At 40.3% G+C, this 26,717-nt stretch overlaps 2 protein-coding genes across 3 annotated transcripts in view; one reads left to right on the forward strand and one right to left on the reverse strand.

Annotated features, from left to right (window-relative positions):
- RFC1 (replication factor C subunit 1) overlaps positions 1–13,154 on the forward strand; it is a 45,649-nt gene extending 32,495 nt beyond the window's left edge. The window contains exons 14-25 of the mRNA XM_075091656.1: positions 194–303; positions 1,884–1,998; positions 2,457–2,545; positions 3,564–3,701; positions 4,128–4,223; positions 4,394–4,492; positions 5,597–5,751; positions 5,868–5,985; positions 6,921–7,066; positions 7,516–7,729; positions 8,769–8,960; positions 9,519–13,154. Of these exons, the coding sequence (XP_074947757.1) occupies positions 194–303; positions 1,884–1,998; positions 2,457–2,545; positions 3,564–3,701; positions 4,128–4,223; positions 4,394–4,492; positions 5,597–5,751; positions 5,868–5,985; positions 6,921–7,066; positions 7,516–7,729; positions 8,769–8,960; positions 9,519–9,614 (1,568 nt within the window). The 3' untranslated portion in view covers positions 9,615–13,154. The remainder of the gene's footprint in view (positions 1–193; positions 304–1,883; positions 1,999–2,456; positions 2,546–3,563; positions 3,702–4,127; positions 4,224–4,393; positions 4,493–5,596; positions 5,752–5,867; positions 5,986–6,920; positions 7,067–7,515; positions 7,730–8,768; positions 8,961–9,518) is intronic.
- Positions 10,461–26,717, reverse strand: part of WDR19 (WD repeat domain 19) — a 50,124-nt gene continuing 33,867 nt past the window's right edge. For both annotated transcript variants that reach the window (XM_075091654.1, XM_075091655.1), the window contains 9 exons: positions 26,016–26,093; positions 19,974–20,070; positions 17,801–17,925; positions 17,073–17,154; positions 16,280–16,430; positions 14,037–14,160; positions 12,287–12,363; positions 11,437–11,557; positions 10,461–10,639 (listed from right to left, as the gene is read on the reverse strand). In XM_075091654.1, the coding sequence (XP_074947755.1) occupies positions 11,443–11,557; positions 12,287–12,363; positions 14,037–14,160; positions 16,280–16,430; positions 17,073–17,154; positions 17,801–17,925; positions 19,974–20,070; positions 26,016–26,093 (849 nt within the window). In that variant the 3' untranslated portion in view covers positions 10,461–10,639; positions 11,437–11,442. The remainder of the gene's footprint in view (positions 10,640–11,436; positions 11,558–12,286; positions 12,364–14,036; positions 14,161–16,279; positions 16,431–17,072; positions 17,155–17,800; positions 17,926–19,973; positions 20,071–26,015; positions 26,094–26,717) is intronic.

A 26,717-nucleotide genomic window follows, 5' to 3' on the forward strand; every position in this document is an offset into this window, starting at 1 on the left:
CACTGCAAGTCTTAAACTAAGAGGGTTTAAACAGTTTTTTCCCAGTTAGGATGCAGACGCACATGGATTTTTCATATCTAGCCTTAAATGAGGAAAAACTCCAGTGATACTTGATGCCTTTAAAGATTTACATGAAGTCTACAGTTTGTATTGTAATACATACCTAGGTAAAACCTGGAATCTTCTCTTATAGCAAAGACCAATAAAGCTGGAGGCAAAGATGATGGTACTGGTTTTAAAGCAGCATTACTTTCTGGTCCACCTGGAGTTGGTAAAACTACTACAGCTTCTTTGGTTTGTAAGGTGAGTTCATACTAACAGTTGTTCCCAGCACTATTTGTTAGATATTGATGCTGTATGTAGATACAGATACAGTGTGCAGGTGGATATCCCCTAAATTAGCAGGGTCTGCTCCCAGCCTAGTTCCACCAGCTCAGAACAGGGTTACAGGTGAAAATACGTAGATATTTAGATACCTTTATCAGATCTGGGGCAAGAACGTCGCAATGGGTGTCTGAATTTTCCTGTTATATTGAGAGGAAGCATATTGGAAATGCTTTTCAAAAATTGTGAGCGTTCGGTGCTAGTTCTACAAGTGCTGAATAGTTGCACTACATTTAGTGGGAGCTGAATTCTAGCAAGCTTTTTTAAAGTTTCTGTACAGGCGGTCATGGTCTTTATATATCTAACAAAGAAGTCTTTCCCAGACTTACTATAAATTTAAATACTACTTTAGGATGAAAGAAGTTGACAGGGCTACACATCCATTTCTAAATATGAATTTAGAAATTAGTTTTTCCTAACTTACTGGAACACTGTGTCATGAGAATCGGCTGAGAACTCCATATTGTAGAAACACCATTAAAGCTAACTAACTAATCGTGGGGTTGTAACAAGTTACAGGTTATTTTTGTTCTTCTTTGACTTGCAAGAAGAATGTGATACTACTAGCTTGGAACAGTTGAGAGCTATTGTCAGCTGTCTGATCTTTTTGCTGGGAAGGAGTGATTACTTACCTCAGTACCTGAGTTGTACAGAGAAACTGCCAGTCTCCCCCCGCCATAGAGCTTTGCACTAGCAAGCTGATGCTACGCCCAAAACAAGACCTGCAGAGAAGCTGTATGTGCTGACTTCTGCTTATTTCTGCACTAGCGTGATCTTTCCTGCTTCTAGTTTCTAACCTAGCTTGCTCACAGCTGCTTCAGGTATCTGCAGAGCACTTTGCTGTACTCCACAGGAGCAGCCAACAAAACTGGGTTGTTCACACGGCAAGAACAAAGCTGTGTGCAGCTCACTGCTGTGCTGCGGCATGCCCCTGGCAGGGGAGTTTGCTGATAAAGGAGCAGCGGGGTTAAGCTCTCTCTGAGACTTGACAAGCAGCCCAGCCTCATTCTGAAGTGCTAGGACTGCTGGGGAGCTCGTGTGTTTCCTAGCTGTTAAATAGTTAAAAGCTTGTCTTTTCCTTCAGCTTTCAGAGGGGTCTGGCACGTTTCTTGTCCTTACTCTTTGGGCATAAGACTTTAATATGCAGCTGGAAATACCATGGAGCTTAGCCAGCCTTGGCTCATAGTTCTGTTTCTATCCCTGGTGGCAGGTTCTGTTAATCCTTCAGAACTGAATCTGTGCCACTGACTTCCCCCCACCTCCATAAAAAAATCCTCTTGAGAAAATATGTTCTGTGTCTGGTTTATAAATATTTTTGGAGTGCTAGAGAAAAGGAGTATACGGAGAGAAAGGAATCAAAGCCACAATTTATATGTGACAGAGGTGTTCTAAGAGCTTTCTGCTGGAGCTCTGAAATACTGTTTCTAATTCTGAGTGTCTGTATGCTCTTTCACTGATCTATGTTCTCATTTGTTGTGCGGTTTTTGTGTTTGGACTAGGAACTGGGGTATAGCTATGTGGAGCTGAATGCCAGTGACACTCGCAGTAAGAACAGTCTAAAGGAAGTAGTTGCTGAATCGCTTAACAACACCAGCATCAAAGACTTCTGTTCTGGTATGTCTATGGTTTGAAGGAGAATTTTTGTTGTGTTAACAGTCCAGTTACAGGAGGAACACAGCTTCCTTCTTACACAGTATTGTTAGGAATTTAACTTGCTGAACACATGGAGGGATCCAGCTCTAATAGGGATGGCTTCATTTAGTAAGCTGTTTTATTTCATCTTCACTTGTAGAATTAGGTCCTGCTATCAGTAGAATCAGTTGTTAATCTGCACAAACTACTCAAGAACTCTGCTGTTCTGTTGTATGGGGCTTGTTTCTTGGAAGATGACACGAGGTTATAGTCAGTTCTGTTCTGTGAATGTAGATTCATGTGATCAAGGGGTAGAGCAAGAGGTTCACCACCACCTCAGTTGTCTAGGATGAGCTTACTTAACGTATAAAGCATTGGGTAAAACTGAGCAAGACCCTATTTTATTCCCATCTCATTTTCTTGTCCATATTCATTTTCAGGCACATCCTCATCAGTTAGCGGGAAACATGTATTGATCATGGATGAAGTGGATGGTATGGCAGGCAATGAAGACAGAGGAGGGATTCAGGTGAAACTGCTATAGTTATTAGCTAATGCCATTGCTTAGAGTACATACCATATATAGTACAAAATATTTCAAGCCAGTCCACTGTCCTCAACACACAGTCCATAAACTGTACTCTACAGAGACTTTCTATCTGACCTATTTCAGAAGTCTCTGTAAGAATTATGTGTTGGGGGGAGGGAAGATACTTCTGTAAAAGAAGCCTGGAGTGATGAACTTGGGTGTGTGCACTTTAGATGTTTATTCCTGGACAAGTGAATCTATCCTAAGGTCTCTGTAGCTGACATCTACCTGCAGTGGGAGGTTTGTAATCGGACTGGGACAGTTGTTCCCTTCAGTAGGCAGTAACACTGAATAAATAGCGTGGCAGAAGCAGTATTCCCCTTAGCAGCTCCAGTTTTAGCTTCTGAAGATTTCCTACAGTCATGTGCAATACTGTGACAATAAATGGCATACAGATCTTTAGCTCAGATGTGGACACTTGCATTGCAGGAATATGAAATTGAACTGAATTTCACCTTCATTAGGGCAGGCAAAGTTTGTTCTGGTAAGCCCAAATGCTGAAGCCTCAGGGTGGAGCTCTTTGGGTGGGAAAGAGCTGATCTCTTTACTTCCTGCTGCTTCTTTGTTTGTGGCAGGGTGCAGTCAGGAAGATGTGTGCTCCCTCTGGGCATAGGCCAGGTCAAACTGACCTTTGGAGAAATGAATCTAGTTCTGCAGGTGGACGGTTCTACTCTGGGCTAGTGATCTTCATTGCTTCATGCAGAACAGTCCAAAAATGATTACTGGAAGTGGAAAGCAGAAGCGGGAGGACCACAGATTTATTGCAGCTGAGTAGAGCAGCAAATGAAAAAGTAGAAGAGGGGCTAGATTTTTCACTGTGCAGAAACAGTAGGAGGAGTTTTATAGACTTGCATCTGTCAAGGATCTGATTTAAGGCAGGGACTAATGCTGCTTGGTGTGACGTTTTATCATTCTTATTCTCTGAGGTATCTAATGTAATTTTGTGTTTAAATCACAGGAGTTGATTGGTTTGATAAGACACACAAAGATACCCATCATCTGTATGTGTAACGATCGCAACCATCCTAAAATTCGTTCCTTGGTCCACTACTGTTTTGATCTCCGTTTTCAGAGACCTCGTCTAGAACAGATTAAGGTAAGGTGGCTGTGGCTGTGTGGGCTGCACTGAACTACTATCAGTAACTTCTGTCTTCATGAGGAAGAATTCATACAGAATTGGAAACACCACTTAAAACTTCATGGATCACCTCATTGAGTTACTCTGCTTTTCGAAATGGCTTGTCTGAGGTTTTTCTTCCCAAAGAATGAAGTATCCCAAAGCCTTTCAGATTTAGAAGTCTATATCCAAATATTTTTTTTAAAATGGTCGTGAGCTTTTTCTTTTTTACACCAATGACAATGGACGACATGTTTATGAGAGAAAATTTAAATCATACATGCTTAAAAAAAAACCCCTAGAAAAATACAGTAATGCTCTTTCATAGATGTGTCAATGTGTTCTGTAGGGGGAAGAATTTACAGGAATTCTCTAGTGACAGTTTCTCAATTGTGTGCATTACAGGGTGCCATGATGTCTATTGCGTTTAAAGAAGGTTTAAAAATTCCACCACCTGCTATGCAAGAGATAATTCTGGCAGCAAATCAGGACATCAGACAGGTCAGTGCCAGTCCAGCATCAGTGTCTGTTCAGAGAGCCTGTCATGTACATGCCCTTGACTTCAATTTGAACAGTGTTGTTATTTTCATGTATAGAGATGAGGCTGTTTTCTGCTTGAGTCTTCCACTTAAATGCTGTTATGCTACCAGATTGTCAATTTTATTCTTTAGGTTTTACATAATCTTAATATGTGGTGTGCAAAAGATAAATCATTAACTTATGATGAGGCTAAAATGGATGGCAGCAGAGCCAAAAAGGATATCAAACTGGTAAGTGTAAAATACTGGACGGGCTTTTACTGTCATACTGCTAGATTTTTCTAATCTTGGACTATTTATGTTCAGTTACATGTGAACACATTTCTTTGGCATTTGAGCCGCACAAAATCTGTGTGCGGTTTCAAACAAGCTTTAATGTGCCACCAAGTTGTTCCCCTGTACTCGTCACTGGTGAGGCCCCACCTTGAATACTGTGTTTGGTTTTGGGCCCCTCAGTATAAGAAGGACATTGAGGGGCCAGAACGTGTCCAAAGAAGGGCAATGAAGCTGGTGAAGGGTCTAGAGCCACAAGTCTTATGAGGAGTGGCTGAGGGGGCTGGGGGTGTTTAGGCTGAAGAGAAGGCTGAGGGGAGACCTTATCGCTCTCTACAACTACCTGAAAGGAGGTTGTAGCAAGGTGGGGGTTGGTCTCTTCACCCAAGTTGTTATTAGTGATGGAATAAGAGGAAATGGCCTCAAGTTGTGCCAGGGGAGGTTTAGATTGGGTGTTGGGAAATCTGACTCTACTGAAAGGGTTATGAAGCATTGGAACAGGCTGCCCTGGGAAGTGGTGGAGTCACCATCCCTGGAGGTATTTAAAAAACATGTAGAGGTGGCACTTAAGGACATGGCTTAGTAGTGGACTTGGCAGTGCTAGGTGAACAGTTGGACTTGATGATTTTAAAGGTTTTTTTCCAACCCAAATGATTCTATGATTCTATATTCTGATATAATCACTAGGCTTTATAAGCATCTTCTGAAGGAAAGCACTGATAGCCTAGATGCAGGGGGCTGTCAAACTTGCCACAAATCATTGAAGAAGCTGTAAATCCAGGACTGAGTATGTATTTTGATGTACTGGTCTCTTACGTAAGATGCAATTACGAAGCTTGTACTCCTCATCCAGAGTCCTCGCTTTAGGCCATAATTCTCTAATATCTGAAGTAAAACTCAATTCTCAAAACCGGTGAAGCAAATACTGACCGTTGAACTTGTACTGATGAGTCCAGATATTGTTGGGTACCACCACTGAAGTAATTTTGTTGATATTGTGCTGTGTCTTATTGTTTGTGTTGACCTGCAACCCACTGACTTCTTGAAATATCATTTACTTAGGGCCCTTTTGATGTTGTCCGGAAGGTTTTTGCTACTGGCGAGGAGGCTTCTCGTATGTCTCTTATAGACAAATCGGATCTTTTCTTCCATGATTATTCCTTAGCACCTCTCTTTGTGCAAGAGAACTACATACATGTGAAACCAGCTGCTGCTGGGTGAGTTATTGCATAGCCTAAATTGACATAGGCTTTCGTGTCAGGGAGTAAAACTAGACTAAAATGTATCTGATATTTCTGCTTTGTAATAATGATAAATTTTGGTTTTTTTCCAGAGGAAATCTGAAAAAACACTTGGTGCTCTTGAGTAGAGCAGCTGATAGTATATGTGATGGTGATATAGTAGACAAACAGATCCGTAGCAAGCAAAACTGGAACCTTCTTCCGACGCAGGTGAGCACTTAACACTCATTTTGTGTCCTTTATGGGTGTCCAGTGTAAAAGACTGATCCCTTGAAATTGATGTTTCAGTATAATTTTATGACCTGTATAGTTCATGTTTCATGTAGTGTTCTGTTCTGCTGGTGAGTAGAGCTGTTCCCCATATTCATGTTATTGAACCCATGCTGTATCATGAAATGAAGTCTCCCGACACTTTGAAAAGCTTGAACTTTCTTTATGAAGCGTAGGAGCGCAAGGCATGCATCACTTCTGATGTGTAGTTACAGGCCTACTCTGTTTTATTTATGTGCTTCCCAGGCCAGTATTTCTCCCAAAGCACAGAGGACGGAAGCTCTGTCACTGCTTCTGTTAATGATCACCGAAACACTGACAAAGCCTGTGCTTAAAGGATTATGACTGGCATCAGAGAAAGTATTGTAGATGAAGTTGGAACAGACCTCTGGAGGGTGTCTAGCCTCCCCTGCTTAGTACAGGTCCAAACAGCTAAGTGCTTAGGAACTTAGCTAGCAGAGTTTATGTAGATTTGTGGTGGTCTTTGGAAATGTCTCCTTCACCGTGTCTGTCTGCTGGAGACGACAGCATTGTTTGTGTGAAGTCAGCTGCTTGTCTGGCTGCGCTTTCAAGTGAGAAACAAACAGGCTTTTTTTTTTTTTTTTAAATATTAATTGCTTTTAAACCCCAGATAATTTTGCAGAGATTTCAGAACATGGTAATGAATAGGGTGGTGGTACAAGAGATGAAGCTGTAACAGAAAACGGGTTGAGCAGAAGCAAGCAATGAAGAAAAAGCTCTCTTAAAATGAGCTGTTTCCACTGTGGAACTATATTCACTCTCTGCTTTCAGGCAGACAAGTAGGGTAGTGTGTCACTGTGTCAGCAAGACTAACGCATTGTGACGGGAGTTTGGCACGTGTGTTACTTTTCCAGGCTGTTTATGCAAGTGTTCTCCCAGGGGAGCTGATGAGAGGTCACATGTCCCAGTTTCCTGTCTTTCCCACCTGGCTGGGGAAGTTTTCATCCACAGGCAAACATGATCGTATCATTCAAGAACTGGCGATGCACATGAGCCTCAGGTAGTACCAACACTCCTCTTCTGATTTATATTGACACAGATATTTAGTTCTCATGTAGTTCATTACCTACTATTAATTCCTTGCTGCGTTCGGTACACACTTCAGTGTATATTCTGAGAGTATGCTGTCGGTGACACTTTCTTAGCATTTAATCTGGACAACAGACAGCAAACACTTTCAGTATAGTTAGTAGTACTGTGACTTTTCCCCCTCCCCCGAAGCTGTTGTTTCTCTAGGGACGTGTTTCCCTAGAGTGTTCGGTGTTGGAACGCCTTGCATCGGTTATCCCTAATGCATGTACGGGAACAGGAATGGCACAGCACAGCTTGCAGTTAACTTCTAGGGTAGCTGATTGTCTGTTTGCTGAGGCCCTGCCTACAGGTTGCTTGTGTTTAGAAGTGGGTGGTGGCGGTTGCACAGATTTACTTACTGCTTTCCATTTGACAAAGAACCCAGGCATGCAAGAGGACAGTAAACATGGAGTATTTGTCGTATTTGCGGGATGCGCTTGTCCAGCCCCTGAAAGAGTTTGGAGCAGACGGTGTACAGGAAGCTATAACGTTCATGGACTCTTACTGCTTGATGAAAGAAGATATTGAAAATATCATGGAAATAAGCACATGGGGAGGCAAACCCAGTCCTTTTTCAAAGCTGGATCCCAAGGTAAAATTCAGTAGTGAATTTTTTCCTTCTGTATCTTTAAAAAGAAATCCTAGAATAATAGCTGTGGCATGGATGTGCTGCTGGAAGGCTGAACTTGGTGCAGCTGCAGATGCGTAATGTTATTAACTGCAATTTAATTAATGGTAGTCTTTGCAAATCAGCTGTCAAACATACTGCTGAAGGTTTTAGGGGTACGTCCTAAAAGATAGTCAGGCTGTGCTTTGTTCAGCAGTCTTATACCTGTCGCTTCTGGTGCAAAGGATCGCTGGGAACCTGCTGCATCTGGGGTGTAGAAATGGAACAAAGAAGGGACAGGGAAAGCCAGTACCTCTCTGCAAGGAAGCTCCTGGCTATACACTGTGTCACCTTCGTGCATTGCACCGCCTTTCTTACCACCATGCAAAGGAGGAAGGACACACAACTGTGTGTGCTGCAGCAGTGTGGGCACTGAACTAGGAGGCTGGCTTGCAGCTGGCATCTTTCACAGTGATGCTCCTCCAGTGTCCAGCCAGGCCACTTCAGTGGTTGGGACCCTCACCTGGTACAACCTGAGCCTAAGCTCAAGTCCCTGCTACAAACTAGGCACGTGTGGGATCTGAACCACAATCTCCCCTGTCTCAGGTCAAGTTCTCAGGGAAAGAGAAGAATCTTCTCTGCTGATGGCTAAACCCATGCTACTGTCAGGTGTTTACCCCTCATCTGAATATGCAGTGGGGCATGTGCTCAGTGCTGCTGAGGGTAACTGGTGTAAGCGGCTGGGATTAGGTGGCAGCAGGGCAACAGTGCTGAAGTTGTCGGGGGCCCTAAGTGAGAAGTACCTGCCGATGCACGCTGAGGATTATGTGGGACTCATTTAAAATGAACCTTCACCGTACAGCTCTTGGATGCTTTGTGTCCTTTTGAGTGAGTGTCCTCTTCTACAAATCTTTCATCACATCTTCCCAAAGGAAAAATGATGTGGAGTCGCTAGCCAAGAGTTGGCTAGCTAATGATCTACAGTCCCTAAGTTGATGCTCAGTGTTTCCTTTCAACCTAACAGGTCAAAGCAGCTTTTACACGTGCCTACAACAAGGAGGCACATCTGACTCCATATTCACTTAATTCTGCCAAGACATCTAAAAGGCAGTCAGGATCTGTGGTGACCTTAGAACTGAATGAAGACTTGAATGTGGAGGAGATCCAGTCTGATGAGGATGAGCAAGATACTGTCGAAAGTGATGCAATGATTAAGGTGACTTAGTTTCCTCTGTGTTAAACTACCACACTAAACTGTTTCCGCTTAAGTTAAATTTCTGGGACTTGTGATATCATCTGAATTAAACACAAACCAACCCCGCAGTAGATATAAAATACATCATCTCTCAACTTTTAAATTCTTCACTAGTAGTGGTGTGAAGAAGTCTGATTTCTATCCATTGTCTTTTGCTTGAATGTTGGACCAAAGTGAGACATCGCTGCAAACTCAGGAATGCTGCGTCCAATTCCAAAACTTGGTATTTAGGTGTTGGTGGGGACGGTGCCATTGGTAAGGAGCAGCCACAGGCCTTCGCTTGTGGCCGTCACAGACGGCAATTCCAGTAATACCCTGTGTACCTATCACCAGATCAGGGAACTGCTGTCAGCCGTCAAGCCTGAACCTTGCAGAGTCTGTACTTCCTGGGGCATTCTAAAACTGGATACATGAAAGGGGAGGGGAAGAGAAGAGATGACTTTTTCTTTTAACACTGATTGCGTTTTGGCTTTTGTCCAGCTGCAGATAGATTTTCAACTATCTGTATATTCTTTGTAGCAAAAAAAGGTGAAGTCTTCCAAGCCACCAAAAAGAGAGAAAAATGAAGAAACAACAAAAAAAGAAGGGAAAAGAAAAGAGAAAACAAGACAATAAAGAGAATGAGATCTTGCTCTGGATGCAGCTTTGCTTATCGAACTTCTGGCAGGAACATGGAATGGATCCAGTGATGGAGCCAGGGAAGTAGAGCCAGTGCATTGAAAATGCTCCTCTTATAGAGGTGATGTAGCTGCCGCACTCTCTCACTATGCAGTGCTTACTCTGAACGTGCTACAGTGTTACAAGCTATAAATATCCCTGTACAACAGACATGGAGGTGCATGAATATTATGACAACATCATGCTTAGTTACCTGGCAGTTCTGCTAAGTCTTCCTAGGGCTTCACTTTTTTTTTAAAAAAATAAACACCCTGATATTACGAGGTCAACTCTTGTAAATAGTACATGATGCAAAAAGAAACCCCAAACAAACCACCAAACCCCAAACCAAAACTGCATATTTGTACATTAGAGAAATTAAGCAGTGTATAAAATTACAATAAAATGTTTCACAGGAGTCATTTAAAATTTTGGTTAAGTTCATGAAGTGTTCTGTCTCCCTCCCTTTCTTTTTTTTCCAAGGTTCTGGCTTTCCAGCATGTATGTGGTTATATTCTTTTCCTACACCTTCCCTTTTGCTTAGTTAAAGACACAGAAAAGCAGTGGGGGATTTTGTTCCAAAACGTGAGGAGCCTGTCCTTGTGAGTTGTATCTTCAATCAAAACCGGAAAGGAATACTTAAAAAGTAAGAAATGTGTAATAGAAAATAGTCATGAAAGTTCAGAACTGATGTTGGAAAGACAACACTAGTGTTGGGTTTTTTTTTGCCACTCACATACCACAGAATGTCCCTTGGTTTGTCTTTGCTGCAGATAAAATGCAAATTTTGCTTGGTAAGAAGAGTTAGTTATCAATCAGTTTTATTACTATAATAAATCAAAGTACAAAATTTATCAAAAGCTAAATATTTACAGGCTATCACAAAATAGAAATGACATGGTTGTTATTAAATCTAGTGGAGAAAAGATGTGTAATGTAGTGATAGAGCTTTCCTTGCTGCTTGCCAGACAACACTTGCAGGTCTGAAATAAAGAGAGGCAGTTAGTTATATCCCAAGATAATAAAGACTGTGATAGCAAACTACAACGTTCTCTCAGACTGGGAAAAAATAAAGTTATTGTTCTGTATATATGGTTTTATAATAGCATTTCTACAGTACTTTGTCCTATAGGTCAAAGTTTTCACACAAGGTGTTTGCACTAGTAAATCTACCTTCAAATGTAAAAATTACTGAGGAACTTTGTTAACTCATTTTCAGTGACCCAAAACAAAACCCAAGTCTCGGATCTAAGCATATGTTATAGACAGAGGGGTGGTCTCATTCTTTGAAATATAAGTATTCAAGCCAATACTATGTTGTTGTTATCGCGTGATGTATTCTTCTGTTTTGTTAAATGTAGAAGCTCACATCATGTAACCTGTGCTTGGGACCTGCTCCTTCTGTGTAGCATGCGTCTCCCTTCCTACATTTAAACATGTTGGTAGAGCTGTACGATTTGATGATGTGGAGATCTGTGCTGCTAAATCAGAGCTGGTGTTGAGGAGTATGTTGCAGAGGACAGTGTGATCAGAGGTGAACTGGTTTAAAGGCCCACAGCTGGAATGATTTAACCACCATGTTACTTGCAGTAGCAAAACCTGCTGCTGTTTGCAGGCCTGAGGGCAAACACATGATAAAGCTGAGCTTCAGTTACCTGAGGCAAGCACCCAGGCTGCAAGTTAAGATTCTTGAACAGGGCATTTCCCTTGCTGGGAAAAAACTCCCACTGTCCTCTAGCATGAGCCCTGTTGAGTAAAAAATACAGGCTCTAACACATACCTGAAGTTATTGGTCTCCTTCTTCTGGTTTGAGGTACTGTGTGCAATCATTTATTTTCTTCAGATGAACAATGTTAATCCTTTCAGAACACATTGGGCATATGTTTTCAGTCTGTAACATGCTGTTTTAAAAGAAGCGTGACTGGTCAAATGATAATTCTAACATTTTCAAAGGAAGAGCTGGGCCTGAGGCAGAAAGCAGAGACCAGAGTTCTGACCTACGCTAATGGGGCAGGTGCAGGCTGCAGCAACAGCTGCTTCTGTCTAGGCAGAGCAAGGGTTTGTTCATTTTTAACATTTGAGAATGGACATCGTGGCTGTTTGCAAGGGCATGAGGAAAATTTGGTGATTAAAGCATACACAAAGAAGCTTGGGCTAGAACATGAAGTTTCTGCAGCTTCACAGTTCCTGACAGCTGAACAGAGCTATCCCTTCCCATTCTCACACAGGTGATGACTGGGGAGATGAGATTCTTGCTGCCTTAGGCTGGGCCCAGTGCCTGTGTGGCTTGTTTGTGTTGGTGCCTGCTGCTGTGCCTGGGTTCCCCCCACCCCTGTATCAGGTTGTCTTCCTGGAAGGAGCTGAGAACTTACACGAGCCCCCCCCATCCACCTTCATTACTCTTCCTGTTGTTGGAGCCCCGCAGCTTGGGCTGGGTTCTTCTGTCATAGTTTTCACTCCACTTTGAAGCGATATTCTGTATGTTAGCTGAAACTGCCAAGTCAGGGGGATTCCTCTTCCAGCCTCCCCTCCCCCCCCAGCTGTTACATGTTTTTTACTGCCAAATGAAACAGCTTGCTGCTAAAATATGAACGGACATTGGAATTCTGCAACAGAAAAAACTAACTTACTTCTTGAATTCTGAATAGAGGGCAGGAAAGTCACAGTGTGGGCAGACGGTCCAGTCATCTCGTACCATATGGCGACCCTGAAGGCAAAAGCCACAAGTAATTCAAGGGCCTGTGCTGCCCTGGTACACTGGGTGTTTTGTACCTGTTATGTTGATGAAGTCTCGGCAACTGAGCTCTAAAGACAGACCTTGAGGAATTAAAAAACCCAAAGCCATAATGGTGTTACTGTAGTCTGATTACTGCATAACTTCTGTAACTAGAAGAGGAGCACTCAATGAGAAGCAGTGTTTCCATTATAATTTGCATTCCTTTTTTTTTGATTTAAAAAATAAATCTAAGAATGTATTGAATTACAGCTTTTAAAATTCTTTGAGATTGGCAGTTCTAGAATGTTATCTGTAGCTCTATGTCTAGAGATGCACGTAAATCTGCTGGGATTTTGGTGTTGCATATAGCACTCAAAAAATGCCCCTAAAGCCATGTCACCTGCACCCAGGGGAGTTGTATTCAATACTGTCTGACTGCCTGGCACTCGCCTCTTTAAACATAAATTATTTCCTCTGTTTTGGTATTGTTTACTAATTTGCTTTTGATAGAAAGAATTCATATGTACCTTTTCAATACTATAAAAACACACCAGCACCTTGAACTGTATTGAGACACTTACGCTCGAATACGATATGCAACAGTAGACTGTTTTGCCACTGACTCTCTCCTAAGATACTTAAAAAGCCTTGCTTTTCTTCCTTAATATTTCTGAAATGTACCAGTCATCTCATTATGCTAAACCAATAAAAAAATAGATAATTGCTATTAATATTTTTGTAAGACTTAATTCTTTAGTTTTAATAAAGAATGTTAACTCCAACATTTGATTCCTGTGCAAGTAACTTTTGATTTTTCTGTAATTCTAGTGTGACAAATCACTTGAACCTAATAAAAAAGTGTTAGTTATACAGTAGCTGACCTCAGTATAAATATTCTGTACTGATGCTGGTAACAGTGGGACGCATGGCTCTTCCCCTGGGAAATGCACCCCATCCCTACCTATCCACTCTGAAGAATCCTGAAACAAAAATGTTAGAACTTTGCGTTTCTGTAAGGATCAGTAATACAAGAAATGTTGAGGTCACAGGTGCTGAACTATTAATCTTGGAAGTGCCTAAAAATGCTGTTAGTCTGGCCCTTCCCCAAAACAGATTTTTGAAGCATGGTTTGTTTTTTATTTGAAGTCTTGGCAGCCCGGAGCTTAGGGGAGGAGAGTAGTGCCCTCCACAAGCTCCTATACATGGAAGAAGAAAGGGGGGACATCCATCTCTGCCATTATTGCTGTGCACACCGCAGCAGCTGAGCGCTGGGCTGGGCAGGCACCGGCACCAGCAGCACAATCCTGTCTGTGCTCTCCCAAACACTGGGTGTGTGCTGGGTGTTCGGAGGAGTCCTGGTGCACGCCCTGCCCTCTCAGCATGTTGAAGTCTTCCAGAACCACTTCATGATCTTACTGTCACCCTCAAGTGCCTGCAACTTGTAAGTGGCAACTAAGGACACTGTGATAGTTAAAGACAACAGGAATGGTCTTCACAGTTTTGGTAACAGCTTGGGGGGTAAAAAAAAACCCCAACAAACCAACCCACGAAAACATCCAGCTTGAATCTACTACCAAACCAAAGATGTTCCGATGAACTTTTAGAAGGAAAGAAAAGCTTTGCACTCGCGTTCTCACACTGCAGGAAGTGCTGCGGACACTTACAGTTGCAATACAGTAGGGGAGATTGTTTTTACAGCCAGGACACAAAAGTTCACACTCTGGGAGCTGGAATGCACAACAGGGACAGGCTGTTGTTGGCTCCTCTGCCTCTGTTGTGTCTGGACGCCTAGAAGTGCGATACAAATGTGAATAAAGATGTTTTACAATGCTGTCAATATTTAGCAAAGTGTTTCTCCTTGGAGTCATTTGCGTAGCTTCCAGTTGCTGTTTTATAGTCTACTATATAATTCCTTTTAACGAGCAACCAAACTTCTTCATAATTATGTAAATGCAGAAAGCAGGTATTTTCCATCTAACTTGAACCAATACAACCTGTTTAAAGTTGTAACATCATAATACTTTAAAATATTTCAAACCTCATGGTCTTTTTGTATAGACTATAAAGCTATGGTTTCTGTTTCAGTGTTTATCAGTGACGGGAGCGACCACAAAGACCTGAAGCAACAAGACACAAAACTGGCACCCTGGTAGACTACACAGCTTGTAACTCCGCCTTTCACAGGCTGGTTTTCACCCACGTGCCTGTCAGTGTGATGGCATGGCTCCTGGGCTGGGGGCAGTGGGGAGGAGGCGCCCTTTTTTCAGACCTTAATGTTTAATCTTCTATAGGTGAAGAACTTAGATTCGCTTTCAGCATATTTGCCAATGAAGAGGATAGATCTTTCCTAATGTTTAACCTAGGAACCTTGGAGAAAATTATATGGCTTCTTCAGTTCTCTTGGTATTTTCGTAGAAAGCCTAATTTCTCATTTTATTAGCCTGGGCACGTATGTTTCCCTCAAAATGGCCCGTCCCTTCGCCTCCACTTAAGAAATCCAACCTATGGATAAACATGCTAGATTAGGAATGTGTCAACATGGCTATTTACTTTAGAAGCTTACTGGAATGTTCCAGAGATAGATAATAACAACAAGGCAATAAGGAAGTACGTTGGATGACTTTAAAAAATGGTTAAAAGATACTGAACAGAATAGGATAAATGTCCCACAGGACACATCTGTGGTAACCTACTGCTGTGCTGTACGCTCATAAAATATAAGTGAAAATATTGTGATGGCACGGGGGGAAGCCAAAGCAAGGCCTGTTGGAAAAAAGTTTCCACATACAAGATGATGGACTCTGAAATGCTGTTGCTTAGGAACAAGATCTTAAAATTATAATATAGGCTATGAAAACATCAGCTCACTTTAAAAAGTCAAAGCAAATCAAGTAGGCTGGAACAGACCTACATTCTGCTACTATATAAATCCATGGGTTGCCCACATCTTAAATACAGTTTGTAGTTTGGTCCTGCCTCCTCCAAAAAGGTTGTAAAAGAGTTTCAGAGAAAGGCTGTAAGGACCAGTATCCTTAAAAGAATAGCTATATAAGCTGAGTCACTGCAAGTCCTGAAAAGATACGACTGACAAAGGGATAATGAGAAGAAAAAAAAAAAGGTGTCTAAAAAATCAGAAATGATGCAGAAGAGGCTAGAGCTCTCCCAAGAGGAAAACTATGAGGCATCACATTAAACTAGCCAGGGACCAGTCTTGGCACAATGGAACGTCCTGTCACAGGAGTCATCTGTTGCTAAAGGTTTACATGGCTTCAAGCAGAGAGATTGGCTAAGCTCATGGAGGGCGCAGAAACTTAATAAATCCCTAAACCACCCATATGGCCTCAGCAAGTCCCTGAGCCTCAAAAATGGTTAGAGCCTAGTAAAGTAAGAAAAGCATTACATATGCTTGCCCTGCTCTTACACACCCACCTACGCTTCCTCCTTCGGCAGCGAATATTGGCTAGGATCTGTCAAAACAGAACTTCAGATAAGGAAGAAAATATCAAGAATTAATCTATTTTATTTGCCCGTCCATTCTTTTTTTATCTTAGCCATTTACTCAGTAGCCCAACTCACAGGAGAGCGTACTGCTGATGCTGTAGTAGCCAACAGTTTACACCTACATTCCTAACTAGAGAACAACTAAAACCGTATGGCTGCACCTGTGGCTGTATGGACAAGAAGCAAAATGCTAGTGCTGGCTAGGAAGCATCTTACTTGCATGTTCCATTTAAGGTTTATCGCATCCAAGGAAACAGAAGAGCCTTTAACTTTCAGAGTATGGGGGAAATGGCTCTTAGCCTTCCAAATTTGAGACAGTGAAATAACATGAAAACAGGATAAAGCTTGTAAGCTTTATGAGGGAAAATAACATCACAAATAAAGCCTTGATATTAACACTGCTCACCTGACCATTGCCTCAATTTTCTTTTTGTATTTAAGATCTATTTTATTACGATACTCAGGTCTCATCAACATAGCAGCAAAACTGAAGGCTGAGTTCTTCAAGCCTGCTCTATGACACTCGATTACAGCCGAAGTCAAAATTGGCACAATGTCTGTAAAAGAACGAAACAATGATGTCAGGTATTTATTTACCAATATTAATGCTGAAAACCTTTGAGCTAATATGGCTAAAAAGGTCCTGATGAAAAATGACAGTATTTTGTTTCTTCCTCATGGTGCACAGTTGCACAATTTGTGCAATTCCTGTAACCATATACAAGAAAATAACAGTTTCACCTCTCACCGCCTTGCATTTCTGAAGCTCAGCATGGCAGCAGGAGTGTTTTGATTATAACCGTTTCTCCCAGATCTGGTCTGCGCTGTTTAAAGTCTACATTTCATTCTACATTTTCCATGTACCCAAAAAGTGTTTTCAAGAGAAGATTGATTCAAATTTTGTGATGAAGTCACAGCACTGGTCAGTTCACTACATACGATCCTGAGACTGTGTGTGTGGTTCAGGCAGCTCACGTGCAGGTACAGTGGGTGAGGACAGATTAAACTGCTGGTGAGGAGCCCATCCTGGAGGCTGTTTAACAAAGACCTATCCTGTGGAGGATGGCAGAGCACACTGTGTATTTAACACTTTGTTGTGTGCCCTATAGGATCACCGGAGAAGAATGTGCCTTCTAATGCAGTGATTAATGAATTGTCCAGTAGAGCACAGCATGCTCTTCTGTGCTGTCAGCACTTACGTGATGGGAACTTGCTGATGTTGTTGGCTACACGTATAAGCATACGTGCTCCCTTCATGTGATCACCACGTTTCACGTGAGTCTGGAATACAACAAATATATCAAATTAACTGCAGCCTTTAGAGAGCAATTCTTGCAGCCTGCTCTTGGCGTTCATCCTCTGGGAGCTTCACACCCACGGCTCTTTCATGACACTGAGCAGAGGCGTCACCACGCACTTGAGAAAGAACCAGAGACTTTACAGTGGGTCTTTCCCAGAACAGGCTTTCTGGCCTTCCACCCACTTGCCTGCTCTTGCCTCATGGCTTGTAGAGAGGGAGGCCAGAAGCTGGCTGTAGGCTGAATGGATATCCTGGGGAGCCGTGGGTTAACTATTAGAAAGCATTTGAGCCCCGCTTCTTAATTTCATGTACAGACAAGCAGCGATCTGCTTATGAATGATAATTAATAGCAGTAGTAGTAGCATAACATATTTGTAAGTATGAATGCAAAAGAAAGAGAGAAAGCGAGATGTAGGTTTTTAATTGTTCGGTATTTAAAAAACAACATGCTAATCGAAGAGACAGAAACAACCAAAAGGTATGGACTGTCCCTGTTAGCATGCACTTGGATTCTCTGATACAACTTATATGACAAAGTAATTTATATATACAGAGCATCCACACGTACAGTTCAATAAATCAGACACTGTGCAATTTATGCATAAATTCAGTTTCTCAATTCATTACCTTCACTAAAATATAGCTGTGTAGAATCATAAGGTTTGTAGCCATCTCAGAAGGAATTTTAATCTTCTGGGTCTTTAACTCTGAATACATACTGAAAAGAACATCATGTGCATTTCGGTAGTTTCCTTAAAAACAGAGAACACTGAATAATTAATTTCTCATAACAATTTCTTTACTAATGACATATACAGAAGCTGGACAGGAAATTATGTCAATTATTAGAGCAAAACATTTGCATGACAATTTCTCTGGAAAATCACAAGCAGTTGCTTGTCACGGTATCCTATACAATCAGGGACTTAAATATGAAAAAAAAATTACACCTGGAGAAGTTATCTAAACAGTAGCAAAATACGTATGTGGATGACATTTCATATAATGAAACTTAAAAAAGGGAAGACGCTCTACCCAATACATTGCTTCCACAAGAAAGAGGAGAAAAGTATTTTGAGAGCATTTAGAGATGTCACTTCTTTTTGTTCTTCAATGCCAGATATTCAAAAGCTGTTGTTTAAATGTTAATTTATCATTTGCTTTGGCAACTCCTTACCTCTGCAACCAAATGAACCCCAAACCTGTTAGAGAGGTAATTAAACTTTGAATGTTAATTCCCTAGATTATACTGCTTCAAGGTTACTGTCAAGGATTGTCCAGAAACCACAGAGTTTCATTAAATTATCAGTGTAGCTGAAAACAACCAGTGCTTAGTATGGGTAGTCTTACTCTTAGCTAGTTATTCTTGCTTTGTTTTGGGGTTTGTTTGGTTTTTTCCATTATTAAAGTATAAGGAAGTTATTACACTCTTTGCAGTTGGAGGCATTTAAAGGAAATTTCAGATTCAGTTATTTCACCAAACTTTTCCTCTGTCTCTCTATATTTCTCTATCAGCAAACAATTTTACTCTATAGAGCAATTTGTTATGCGCTGTTACACACTACAATTGAATCATCCAGTCGAATTTGCGTGAGGCAGCTAAATATCACTCCAGACTTTGTTGCTGGAAAACAATATTAATCTTTCATGCTGTGTTACTGACTCTCAGTGTAACAGGATCAGTCTTAAAATCTTGTGATTACATTAAAACAACATAAAGGAAAACTGCACATAAAATGGCATATCCAAAGGAAAATACCACACAGTTTGACTTTTAAGGAAAGAATAAACGATATTGGTGTAAACTTCAGAATCAATTTCACTGAGATCTCCTGAAGGAAGAGGAGGACAAACTAAAACTGTGCCTCTGCAGGGGAAACAGTTACTGCAAGATTGGTGATTTTATGGAGAGAAAAATTGTGTTTATTATTGCACTGCTGCAGAACACATCTATACTATTAGGGAATATGAAATACAGTATGGGATATTGCATTTTAGATATAAGTTTTCAGATTCAGAGAAGCTAGTAAATATTTAAACCCGTGAGCCATTACATTTCCTGCTTACAAAATTAGCACAAATGCATTATTCACTGCTATGATGAACTGGGAGATCATGCTTGCTAAGGGTTTAAGAGATTTTCCACTCTTTAGGCCAATGCTGAGGAGCAGTCCATAAATGTTAATTTGCCTGGGCTGCTCCTGAGGTTGCTGTTTTTCCTTTATAGATATTTTTCTTAACTTACTTGAAATGAAAAGCAAGCAACGTTATGGTAGGGCTGTTTCCATGGCTACAGAGGAAAATGAATAATGGAGGCCATAGCTATTTTGCTTCTAGCCCTGTCCCTTCTTATTACTTTTTCCTATTTCTTATTTCAACTACGTATTACAGGAGGAAAAAAGGCTTAAGCAAGCAGGTGTCTGATCCTTCAACAGAAATCATCTCCCATTGGAAAAAATCATGTGCAAAGACTAAAGGATCAGTGTCTAAGTTGGAAACTGCATGTAGAAACTGCAATTCTAAGATCTATGATATACAGAAAAGTTGCAGGCAATCTTAATCCCTATGTTTACTTGAATGCAATAAGGAATGCAGGTACAATTTTCTTCTTTCCAATATTTAATAAAAAGGTACGAGTCCCAACCTTTTCACAAAGGCTACTTCAATTTCAAAATTAAACTCTAATATAATTAAAAGCACTGATACATATCTTTTCTAAGTATAATCCTATATAAATAATGGCACTGTAAGTACTGCAAGGATGTCAGAGATGCTGTCATATCAGAGAAAACACACTTACCTGAACACTGCTCCTCCCTGGCAATTATTATAGCAGTTCTGGCAGCTTCTCTGTATTGCTTTAGTGCCATGTATAAGCGGAATAGGTACTTGGCATCCTTAATTAAATCATACAAAAGCAATTAACACTAACTGAACACATACCACTGCATTCCCTTTCTTTACCTGCCCATCCCACCACCACATTCTTCAAAGAAAGCGGACAAACTGGCTTGTTTTGTGAGAAGCTCTTCGTATCAACGTGCTTTAGCTACGCTATGTTCCCCTGTGAAGTTTTGGCCATTAGGACAGTCATATAAACACCCACTTTTAGGACCCTGGCTGAGTTGTGGCATTAGTTGTCAATATGGATGCAGAAAGCCACAGACCATTAGGCGCAGAGAGAGTTCTGCAGGTGGAAACCCGATAACTTCAGTCATGCAGGTTTTTTATGGTGCCAGAAAAGAACCAAAGGATTCCTTTTAGAAACTGAAATCTTGCTAGAAATGCTTAAATTGTGTTACAGATCTAGATGCGAACATTGATTAGTGTGTATAAGGATGACAAAACTTGCCCATTAAAGAGCATATTGTTTTGGGACCTGATGGCAGACATCCAAGACAGCTAAATGAATTAAAAATTCAGGGGACAATCGGCTAACAAAATGCATAAGATTTATAATTTGCTGTACTACATACTGTTGGTATATTACAGAATTCAAGAATGGCAAATGTTGCAGAGTCCACCCAAGAACTGGCAATCCAACAGCTTAACTGAACATCAAGAAAATTAGTGAAATAATTTTAAAACAAAACTTCAAAAAACAAGATAGCTCTATTGAAGAAAATAAACACGAGTTCTGTTTTTTGAAGTGTACTGAAATTTCTAGCAGACTAGTTAAAAAAAAAATCAACAAGAGAAAAGAGAACTGGTCTTTCATAGGGATTTTGAGAAAATTCTTAAGAGAGGTCTTTCCTAAAAATACAGCTAAATTACAAAATAAAATGACCTTGCTTATGATGAAAAGGAACTATTAAGTAAAAAACCCCCAAAACCTGGGCTAGTGCTACTCTTTTATATCTTTAGTGGTGATTTCTAAAATGGGATCAATAAAAAGTAAAGTCTGTACATGACAATCTATCTTTTAGCTAGTAAAACAAGATTAAATAAAGCTGAAATATTCTATATAATGGTAAGGTTCCAACTTAAATACAGATGAATCAGAAAAATCACTGGTAGCTTTATAGACAGCTTAGTGAAAAACCAAACCAATGAATTCTGCAACATTATTAATAAAAAACAAACACTGGCAATGTGTATTTTGTTAAAATGGTATAAAAGCGTCCTTAAAAAGAATTGTATTAATCAATGTTGTGCTGTTCTCTGGAATACTGTGTGCTTTTTGTATGCAAGTCTCAAAAACATAGCAAAAAAAGGCAGAAGTTAAAAGGAAGAGAACTACGAAAGATATAAAGACATTTCCTTATAAAGATGATGGCTGCAAAGATTAACTCCCTACTTGAGAGGCAAAGAAAAAAGATGACAAATCATAGAAATAAAAGCAAGAGAGGAAGACTGGCATACAGAAAAAAAAAAAAGCCATGTCAAATTCTTCTTTTTAACTTGCAATATAATGAAAAATATTGAGTGACCAAAAATAATTACTTTTACACTAATGATAGAGTACAACTTTAAGTAACACATGATCAAAATGTCGAACATCCATAGGAACCATAATTTAACAATAAGGAGTACTTTATCTGGAAAATAAAGGAAGCACAACTACTTATACTAGTGGATGTTATTTATCCACTGTAAACTTTCCTGCAAAAAGGAAACTCAGGCTGTTCCCTGAGTGGGGTAAAACAAAAAGTATTATGAATAGTAGGTTATGATGTAATTCTTCCAAAATTCTGACACCTCCATGTGACCACAGATGGCTGTTCCACTGATGACAGCAGAAGGCTGCACTTCTTCCCCATCCAGGCTGCTTCTCCCTTTTCTCCAGCAGGAGAAGGATCCTGCCCCTGCACGGACCAGTGGTCTTATGTGGCATTTTCCATGTCCCTAATTATACTTTACTTAAATAATATATTTAAATTACTTACATGGCAGTCATATGTAGGAAAAAAAAAAGTAGAAGGCATTTAAGAAAAATTAGTCTCATGTTTTACTTTCATATTCTTACCTTAAAGTTAGCCATTTTAAAGGCAAAAAATGCAGGAAGGAATTTTCAATTGACAAGACATTTCCTAATGTCTTTGGAAAATTTCATTATTGCAACCTGACTGATCTTAATATTAGATAGCCATGATTTTAATTTAGTTTTACTTTTTAAAATACATGTACTTAGCAAATATGCACACAGAAAACAGCAGAACCTTGCTAGTTAATGCTCCCTGAAAAATTACAATTACACGTGACAAATTAAGAATCTTTATATGTTAAAGTTAACAGATACAATAGTTGACATATTAACACAATAAATAGTTTGTAATTAGACAATAGTGTAGCAAAATTTTGGTAAGCATAATAATTTTGATAATATGTACTTCGTCCCACATAACTGCTGGCTGTGAAAGATTTAAAGCAATCAGGCTGCTGTGAGCGATGCCTGAAAGCATTAGCAAGTTTCTGCTGTATGGCTACTTTAAGTTTACTCTTACTTACAGCTTTACAAAAATACTACCACATAAAAGCTGCTATTCTCTAAAACCAACCCCATTTGCTTGATAATTTCAAAAACACTGACTCCATAGCATAATGAGAAAGATGAATTGTTTTTGAAGTAGATTTTTAAAACAAATATGCATGACTTGATATAATAAAATTTTGTTACTCACTGAGAGAGACTATGGCAGATTGGATTAAAGCATTCAGAAGAACAAGAGAGAGCTTTTAAACACGGGAAAGCAAGCTCTACATTGAAGTTCAAAACAATGTTAAATACGGCAGTTACAGTATTCACAAAATTCCTAAGTGTTTTCTAAAATCTTTAAAACCTCTTCACTACAGAGACCATACTGTAGCTCACTTCTCTTATCCAGTCCTACGCACGTCTTTCAAGCAGATGGCTAGGTTGCTGCTCTGAGACTTGATGCTCCAGTTTCTGTCCATCCAACTTTCAGCATAAATGTGAAATTAATTCTGCTTACACTGACGCTGCAGAGATTTTTTCATCTAATGCCTCCAACAGCTTCATTCCCTTCTGGTCTCTTGCAGTTGAATTTTGTTTGTTTCACTATGTTTTGCTTCTCTCATAATTTTATTAATGTTCAAATTTCGAATTACAGGTGAATAATATGAGGTAAATAATAGGAAATAAATAATGATAGCCACTGGGCTATGATTAATGGAATGAAATTTAAAAAGTCAAAATGCCAGATTCTGCACTTAGGACAGAGTAACGCCGGGCACAAGTATAAACTGGGAGTGGAATGGCTGGAGAGCAGCCCTGCAGAAAGGGATCTGGGGGTGCTGGTCGACAGAAGGCTCAACATGCATCAACAGTGTGCCCTGGCTGCCAAGAGGGCAAACCGCATCCTGGGGTGCATCAAACACAGCACAACCAGCCAGTCAAGAGGCGATTATCCCGCTGTATACAGCGTTGGTGTGGCCTCACCTGGAGTTCTGTGTGCAATTCTGGGCCCCACAACTTAGGAAGGATGTGAATGTCCTATGAGGGGCAGCTAAGGACTTCAGGCTTGTCTAGTTTGGAGAAAAGGAGGCTGAGGGGCGACCTCATTGCTCTCTACAGCTTCCTGAGGAGGGGAAGTGGAGAGGGAGGTGCTGAGCTCTTCTCCCTGGTATCCAGTAATAGGCTGTGTGGGAATGGTTCTAAGCTGCATCAGGGAGGTTTTGACTGAACATTAGGAAGCATCTCTTTACTGAGAGGGTGGTCAAACACTGCAACAGGCTTCCTAGAGAGGTGGTTGATGCTCCAAGCCTGTCACTGTTTAAGAGGCATTTGGACAATGCCCTTCACAACATGCTTTAACTTTTGGTCAGCCCGGGAGTGGTCAGGCAGTTGGGACTGGATGATTGTTGTAGGTCCCTTCCAACTGGAATAGTCTATTCTACCCTATTCCATTCCATTCTATAAAGAGATAGAGGGGGTTTGGGTTCTTTTTTAATTTTATAAAAGCAAGGTTGCCTTGGTCATCAACTGTCCAGTTTCTCTAGAATTCTAAAATATCAAACCCTTAATCTCTAGCCACCATACAATGAGGAAAGAGACAGAATTTCTTATCTCACAACAGAATCATAAACTACAGCTGTAATATTAGCAATGAAATAAAATTACTGCACCAAGACCGTGTCATCTCCGTTGTTACCAAACCTTACTCCCCTCAGTAAGGCAGAACTTATTCTTCCATATGTATAATTTTGCACCTGACTGTATTTACTCTGAGTTTGGATGAGACCTTAAATTCCTTGACTAAGGAATTAATTGCAGACTGCAATATCTGCACCTGAGGTCTGGCTTTCACAGTAGAGAAACACAGGTGCAGCACCACTTAGCTCACATTCAAGCTCTGCTTTAACAGGCAGCAAAACTTGTTAGTTCCATGAACTCAAACCCAAATGTGACTGAATGTACCACAATCTCTGTGGACATCAAAGCCAAAAGTGGACTGTAAAACCTGCTTTTTTTAATAGATTGAACTCAGAGAAACCAGACAGCCCATCAGCAGTCACTCTGCAAAAGAGCTGTTTGTCATCTTAACCTCAAATGCTGCTGTTCTGATGTCTAACATATTTACAGTGGACATATTTAATCTGTCCTGGTAAAAAAAAAAAAATCACACCAATGTAATAAGGTCAAAATCTACTTGTATTGTATACATAGCACAGATCTAATCTATGTTCTGCTTAGTCTGTGAATGATCCTCTTCCTTTATTTCCAAACCTATGGCATTGGCAACTAATACACAAAAATCTGTCAGCAAGTATCTTCCAACTCCAAAATGCATATACACAAAAAAGAAAAAGATGAAACAGTCTACCAGTCTGCCAAAAGCCTTTTATTACACCCAGTGAATGGTTTGCTTTTAACAAAGGAGAGGGAAACCCAGAAGAAAGTGCAATGGCCCTTTCAAAATTTTATTAATTTATCACATGACATTAAAAGAAGCCTCATAGCACAGAGCACCTCTTATCTCACAAAGCACCTCCTAAATAGCATAAAATAAAAGTATGTGAGGTTGTAAGGATCCAAAGAAGATTTTTTTAGGACAATGATGAGTGACAATGTAAAAATCAGTGTCCACAGTATTTTATTCTCCTATTAATCAAAACTTCCACGTTAGGAAGGTCTGTCACCAAGTGTCTTCAAATGTGCTTCCTGTTTTTTATTTTCCATCATAAATTAAATATGCAATTGCATTCTCCAACACAGAAGAGAAACTTGTGTTTTAGTTTTCAGAACTACAGCCTATATCCACAGATGAAGCTGACTATGAATAATCAATTCAAACTTTAAATAGTTCTACACAATAAGAAATCAAAAAAGAAAGCTTTTTTTGGGAACATGGTCATTAATCGCTTAAGAAATCAGCAAGTTGCTGGGCAATTTTGAAAATCTGTCCACAATTTTCTATGTCTTAAGTTGATGTATGATTACAGGAACTAATGTATCCTGATCTTTGGGTTTTTGTCTTTCACCTCCTATTTACTGCCTTACTTTCTTCCACTGCAACGGTTAGACCAACTCCCCACTCCGCAAGAAGGGATCAGTGCTGTAGCTAGCCTAGAGACACACACGTGCTTGACCATCTGTCTGGGAAAAGCAACAGCCAGCTGGCTAACTGGCACGAACAAAGAGCTAAGCCTGTCCAACTACCTGCTTTCATAAAGCTTGGAGAAAGATGATTATATCTAAGATAAGTTACTTTCTTATCTTTCTGAAACTGAAGTTACTGGGTCAATGACTCACAGAGTGATCGCTGCTCTTTAACGAAATGGAGTTAAAACATAGTCGGTGTCTACCAAGAATTTTAGGACAAAATACGCTTAGAGATCTTGTAGCACAGCAACGTGACACAAAGCGATAAAAATACAATACCTTGGGCATGCCGTCAGTCTCTCCCATAAGATAGTCTATCAGCTGATTTGTTAGGGCTTCATCTTTTGCCCGTCCCACCTATTAAAGACAGAGCAATTATAATATGAAAGAGAAAGGAAAAATACTTACAACAAGACTTTCCATAAAAACACTGAAAATAAACAGATTTAAAACATAATTTTTTTTAATTCTGTGTGCTCAAACCAGATGATTAGTTGGTTCATCAGCTTTAACATACAGTAGTTCATATTTATTTTCTCATGTGTTATGTCAGGGGATTATAACTAAATCAGTCTCTACCAGCATGAACTGTTCCTTTGCTTCAGTGTTGGGAAGGTGTCTGAATCTAGGGACCATGAGCTGAAACATGCTGTCACAAAGCTACATCTATCAACCTAGCACAATCTGTGTCTCAGAGGAATATTCAGCGCTGGGCACTAGACTAGAGCCAGCACTATCTGGCCAGTTGAAGAAACAGTCTCAAAAATATGGCTGAGATGTTGAGATTCCACAAGGATACATATGGTACAACTGCAGCAATAGTCTTTGGGCTGTTTCATAGCCTTTGGTTTATTCCTTTGGGCTGAAACATCTGGATCCAGAGGAAAGCATTAGACACCTCAAACTTCAGTCTTACAAGCCCTGCCAACAGCTCTTTGAGATGGAGGGCCTCAAGAGCAGCTGCACTGGCTCTAGGCAAAG

Source organism: Phalacrocorax aristotelis, chromosome 4 (genome assembly GCF_949628215.1).
Source record: "Phalacrocorax aristotelis chromosome 4, bGulAri2.1, whole genome shotgun sequence".
NCBI classification, from domain to species: domain Eukaryota; kingdom Metazoa; phylum Chordata; class Aves; order Suliformes; family Phalacrocoracidae; genus Phalacrocorax; species Phalacrocorax aristotelis.